The sequence below is a fragment of the Sardina pilchardus genome, chromosome 4 (assembly GCF_963854185.1).
Source record: "Sardina pilchardus chromosome 4, fSarPil1.1, whole genome shotgun sequence".
NCBI classification, from domain to species: Eukaryota; Metazoa; Chordata; class Actinopteri; order Clupeiformes; family Clupeidae; genus Sardina; species Sardina pilchardus.
In genome coordinates, this window is record NC_084997.1 from 35140923 (window position 1) to 35145922 (window position 5000).

General features: G+C 44.3%; 1 protein-coding gene and 1 long non-coding RNA gene across 2 annotated transcripts in view; both read left to right on the forward strand.

The window, feature by feature from the left end:
• Nucleotides 1–5000, forward strand: part of impg2a (interphotoreceptor matrix proteoglycan 2a) — a 31162-nt gene that overhangs the window by 7115 nt on the left and 19047 nt on the right. The window contains exons 3-7 of the mRNA XM_062535219.1: nucleotides 3584–3750; nucleotides 4096–4121; nucleotides 4293–4319; nucleotides 4543–4595; nucleotides 4752–4852. Coding sequence (XP_062391203.1) covers nucleotides 3584–3750; nucleotides 4096–4121; nucleotides 4293–4319; nucleotides 4543–4595; nucleotides 4752–4852 — 374 coding nt within the window. The remainder of the gene's footprint in view (nucleotides 1–3583; nucleotides 3751–4095; nucleotides 4122–4292; nucleotides 4320–4542; nucleotides 4596–4751; nucleotides 4853–5000) is intronic.
• Nucleotides 4523–5000, forward strand: part of LOC134079118 (uncharacterized) — a 2187-nt gene continuing 1709 nt past the window's right edge. The window contains exons 1-2 of the long non-coding RNA XR_009938881.1: nucleotides 4523–4595; nucleotides 4752–4852. This is a non-coding gene — a long non-coding RNA (uncharacterized LOC134079118). The remainder of the gene's footprint in view (nucleotides 4596–4751; nucleotides 4853–5000) is intronic.

Genomic DNA, 5000 nt, shown 5'->3' on the forward strand with positions numbered 1-5000 from the left:
TCTCGTTGCCATGGTAATCCCACGAGGGAATTTGATAGGCTGTAACTGGACAGCAGTATTACTGGACACTCATTGACTGGGCGAAGGTGTGTGTGTTCTCTGTGGGCCATGAGAGGGCTCACTGACTGGTCGAAAGTGTGTGTGCTGTCTGTGGTTTGAATTAGAGCGGAGACTGAGAGCCAGTCTCCTCGTCCAACGTCAGTGTGTGACCTCACAAATGCGCTTCTGGAAGAATGGTCAGAAATGCCCAGAAACACACTCCTAAAGCTTGTGGAAAGCCTTCCCAGAAGAGCTGAAGCTGTTATAGCTGCAAAGAGTGGACCGACGTCATATCAAATCCCATGCATTAAAAATGGGATGTCATTTAAGTTCATATGCCTCTGAGAGAGAGAGAGAGAGAGAGAGAGAGAGAGAGAGAGAGAGAGAGAGAGAGAGAGAGAGAGAGAGAGAGAGAGAGAGAGAGAGAGAGAGAGAGAGAGAGAGAGAGAGAGAGAGAGAGAGAGAGAGAGAGAGAGAGATCCCTGCCCACTCGCCAGTCTTTAGCAGCTGTCTGAAGTGATCCTTTGTCTGTCCAAAACACAGAAAGAAACACGGGTCATTCCGTGTCAAATCAGATAAGGTTGTTAGATCTCAGATTTTGGGTCCTAAAACCAAGGCCTGTGAAATATTTCTGTGCAAATCATCTGTCTTCATATCTTTTTTAGACCTTGAAATTCTTTCATTTTTACAACTTGAAAAACACATGCCATGTCTGGGCATTAATATCTTGACAAATATGTTCCCTAGCCTCCCCAAATTTTCTAGGGTGGAAGATCAACTCATAATAAGCATGTGTAAACAATTTAAAGTCTGTACTAAATGTCTCTTGACTCTCGAAAGGGCCCTAGATTTTGGAAAAACGTGCATTAAGTGTGATATTTAGGGTATTAAAAAAGCTGTTTATCTTTTTCACTTGCTATCAGTCACACACACACACACACACAAACAACAACACCACAGTAAAATACTAACACACGCGCACACACGCACGCACGCTGGTCACAAGAACCAAGAGTTCAACTCTGTGTCTTCAGAGCACAAGAGTGGGTCACACTAGTTGACTGTATTCATGTAATACACCTTGATACTCATAATGAATCTGCTTATTGTGGCACAAATCATTTGGGCAGAAGATTGAGAGAACAGCATCCTCACTAAAACTACAACCCTTACTAATAGCTGAAAAATAAAAAACAAGAATGCTAAAGTAAAATCACTACAGTATATCTCGTTGTTGACTAGACCCACTTCTACATGTAACCTTTTTAGCTCTAAGTTTTAGGTTAGGCTTTGGAAACATTGATAACTGAATAAGCAGATAAGTGCTGGGAAGAACACTGTATCATACAGATGTAATCAGCGTCCCTGAGCTTAAGTTCAGCCCATAAATTATTAACTCTTATATAAACACTAACTAAGGTATGAAAGAGGGTGTTCACACACTGAGTCTCAGACACAACTGGTACAACTACTACTACTAGTCATATCTGTTGTAGCTATTGTACTGTTAAAGTATCACTACTTACTGCTGTGTGTGACAGAGAGTGTTGGTGAACATGAGGGCCGTCATCCCACTGCTGGTGCTGCTGTTCTCCATGTGTGGAGCTCAGACTCAGAGCACCCAGACTGAAGTTCAGACAGAGAGCCAGAGCACTGGGGCTGCTGCTGCTGCAGTTACTGAGCAAGTAGATATATCTGCAGAGCTCAGGGAACTCAGAGACATCGTGATGGAGCAGAGAGTGCAGCTGACTGCCACCCAGAATGAGCTACTGAACACCCAAATACTGCTGCACAAAATGGAGGATGAACTGAATAAAACAGAGGATGAACTGGTGAATCTGAGGAAGGAAACTGCAGCACAAGAGACCAGACTGTCTGTGACTGAGACTGACATGGAGCATGTGAAGAAAGACACTGCAGCCCAAGACACAGAGCTGACTGCTATGAAGACTGAAGTGATGGACCTGATCAAGGAAAATGCAGCACAAGAGACAGAGATGGTCAATCTGAAGATGGAAACTGCGGCAGAGCTGACAGCAGTGAAGACCAGACTGGCAGCCACTGAGACTGATGTAGTGAATCTGGAGAAAGAGATCACAGAGCAGCCCAAGGTGGCATTCTCAGCAGGGCTGGGTGGATCCATACTGTCTGGGAACACTGACGTGAACTTGGTCTTCACTAAAATCATCACCAATGTTGGACAGGCCTACAGCAGCACAACAGGCTTCTTCACAGCACCAGTCAGGGGAGTCTACTACTTCAGATTCACTGTCATGGATAACCTAGCCTCACACTATATGACCATCAGCATGTTTAAGAATGGAGAGCAGCTCATGTGGTTAGATGTGTACGATACTGATGGACAGAACACCTATGTGTCCAGTGGTGCTACTCTGCAGCTGGAGGAGGGAGATGTAGTTAACCTGGGGATCCCCGCAGGAGGCTACAGGCTCTTTGATAATGGTGATAATCACTGCACCTTCAGTGGCTTCCTGCTCTTTGCTCTCTGAAGGGAACACATGTCTCAACTGCTTCTGTTGTCAAATGAATTGTGTTTCATGGAAATGAAATAAATCATTTTAAGCATCAATCTGTGTGTGTCATCATGGAGAATAATGAGTTATGAATGACTCAACAGATTCACATTTTGTCAGGGAAACAAAATTAAAAAAAATCTATTTAATCAGAAATTGAATTAAAACACTACCATATAAATACTGTCACTGCAGTGAGCCACACATTATTTGTCCTCAGAACACTAAATGATGAACATAATATGCTGACTGACTTAGACATGGATACATTTTAAAAAAATAATATAATAATTATTCAATATACTCTGATCATACATCAAAACTCCACAACTCTCTTATTCATCACCCTGTTTCCTGTTCTCTCACCCTGCCATTGTGTGTGTGTGTGTGCGTGTGTGCGTGTGTGTGTGTGCGTGCATGTGTGTGTGTGTGTGCGTGTGTGCGCGTGTGCGCATGAGCGTGCGTGTGTCTGTGAATGCGACAGAAAGCAGCTCTTGTTGGTCATCATGTGCCTGTGTACTTTTTAAGATATGAATGTCCAAACATGGCCTCCAAGATAAGGCCTTACAGACAATGTAAAAAACGAAGGGCAAAAAGCTTGTGTAAACAACAGAATTCAACAAAAATATTTTACAGGTTTTAGTTATGGAACCTAAACATTGTTTAGACAAACTTTGAAGAAAATCGGAGTCGGTGCTGCAACCATTTTCCTGGATGTTGTCTGATTTGACACGGAATGACCCACACCTGACTCCTGCATCATTGACTGGTGACGAGCATGAAAAGTGTTGTGCCTAACCAGAGTAATGAAAATGACACCTGTCCTCTCCTCTCCCCTTCTTCCTCTGTTCTCTTCATCCTGCTGCACTCCTCTTTTATTTGCATCTCTCCTCTCCTCTCCTCTGCTCTCCTCCTCTCCTCTCCTCTCCCTCTCTCCTCTCCTCTCCTCTCCTCTCCATCCCTCTCCTCTCCTCTCCTCTCCTCTCCTCTCCTCTCCTCTCCTCTCTCAGTCTGTCAGGAGACCGTGTGGGAGGCCTTTAAGATCTTCTGGGACCGACTGCCCAATCAGGAGGAGTACCAGCTGTGGATGGGCCAATGCCAGGAGGGCGTTGTGACGTCCCGCGACATTGGCGCCACTTTCAGCCAATCAGAGGAGCACTTGGCTCTTGTCAATAAGGTGAATGGAAATCTGTGTGAAATGAACATGCAAGTGTTCGCTCTGAATTAGCTGTGTATTTAACTAGCTGTGTGTTTAACTGTGCTGTCTAACTAGCTGTGTTTAGCCGTGTGTTTAACTGTGCTGGTTAGACGTGTTTAACTGTGCTGTCTAACTAGCTGTGTTTAACTAGCTGTGCTGGTTAACTAGCTGTTTGTTCAACTAGCTGTGCGTTTAATTTACTGTGCTGGTTAACTAGCTGTGTGTTTAACTGTGCTGGTTAGCTGTATGTTTAACTGTGTGTTTAATTTACTGTGCTGTCTAACTAGCTGTGTATCTGACACTCTCTTCTTACTCTGTTTGCAGAGACTGGCCATGAGCAATGAGAGGAGGTAAGATATCACCCATTTTTGGTACTCTCTCTCCCTCTCTCTCTCTTTTTTTTGCAGGTTTTTGTTGTGTCGTTGGCATGTGTCATGCCAATAATGTTATATTGAATTGGATTGTATTGAAGTGAGCGCCTGTCTAAGACTCTTCTGTGTGTGTGCTGTCTGCTTCCTCAGTCAGGGCACACTGTCACCCGAGTGCAGGTATGACCTTTGACCTTTAGCAGTGTGCAGGCATAGCGGCTAGCTGTTTGTCTGTCTATGTCAGAGTTTGAGTCACTATTTGTCTTTGAGTGTCTCAGTTTATGTGTGTGTGTGTGTGTGTGTGTTTATGTTGCAGTGTCTTTATGTTTTTATGATTAGTGTAGGTAATGGAGGCCCCATGTAACCATGTGACTGTAATTCTGAAATATGATTGGTCCCTCAGAGCACAGACGGAAGCACCGCCCCCTCAGGAGGAGAGTGCACCAGTACAAACAGGTGTGTGTGTGTGTGTGTGTGTGTGTGTGTGTGTGTGTGTGTGTGTGTGTGTGTGTGTGTGTGTGTGTGTGTGTTCGTTCAGTGAGCTTCATTATGTCACACAATTTGACCCATCAGTCTCAGCATCTAAGGTGTGCTCTGTTTCCGTGGTTACAGAGGATGAGGCTGCTGTGTCGGAGCACCTTGAAGAAGAGTCGCCTCTGGAAGAAGTGGAGGCTGCCATGGTAACCGATTCAACACCAGTTGATGTGCTGGAGGTCAGTGATTGGTTGATTCAGGCTGGGTCAGTGACTGGATATTTGAGTTATCTTCATCAGGGATTTATCTGATATTGTGACTAAATCAGTGATTGGTTCTTTCAGGCTGGATTTTTAAGTTGATTGTGAGTCGGAGCTTATCTATAGA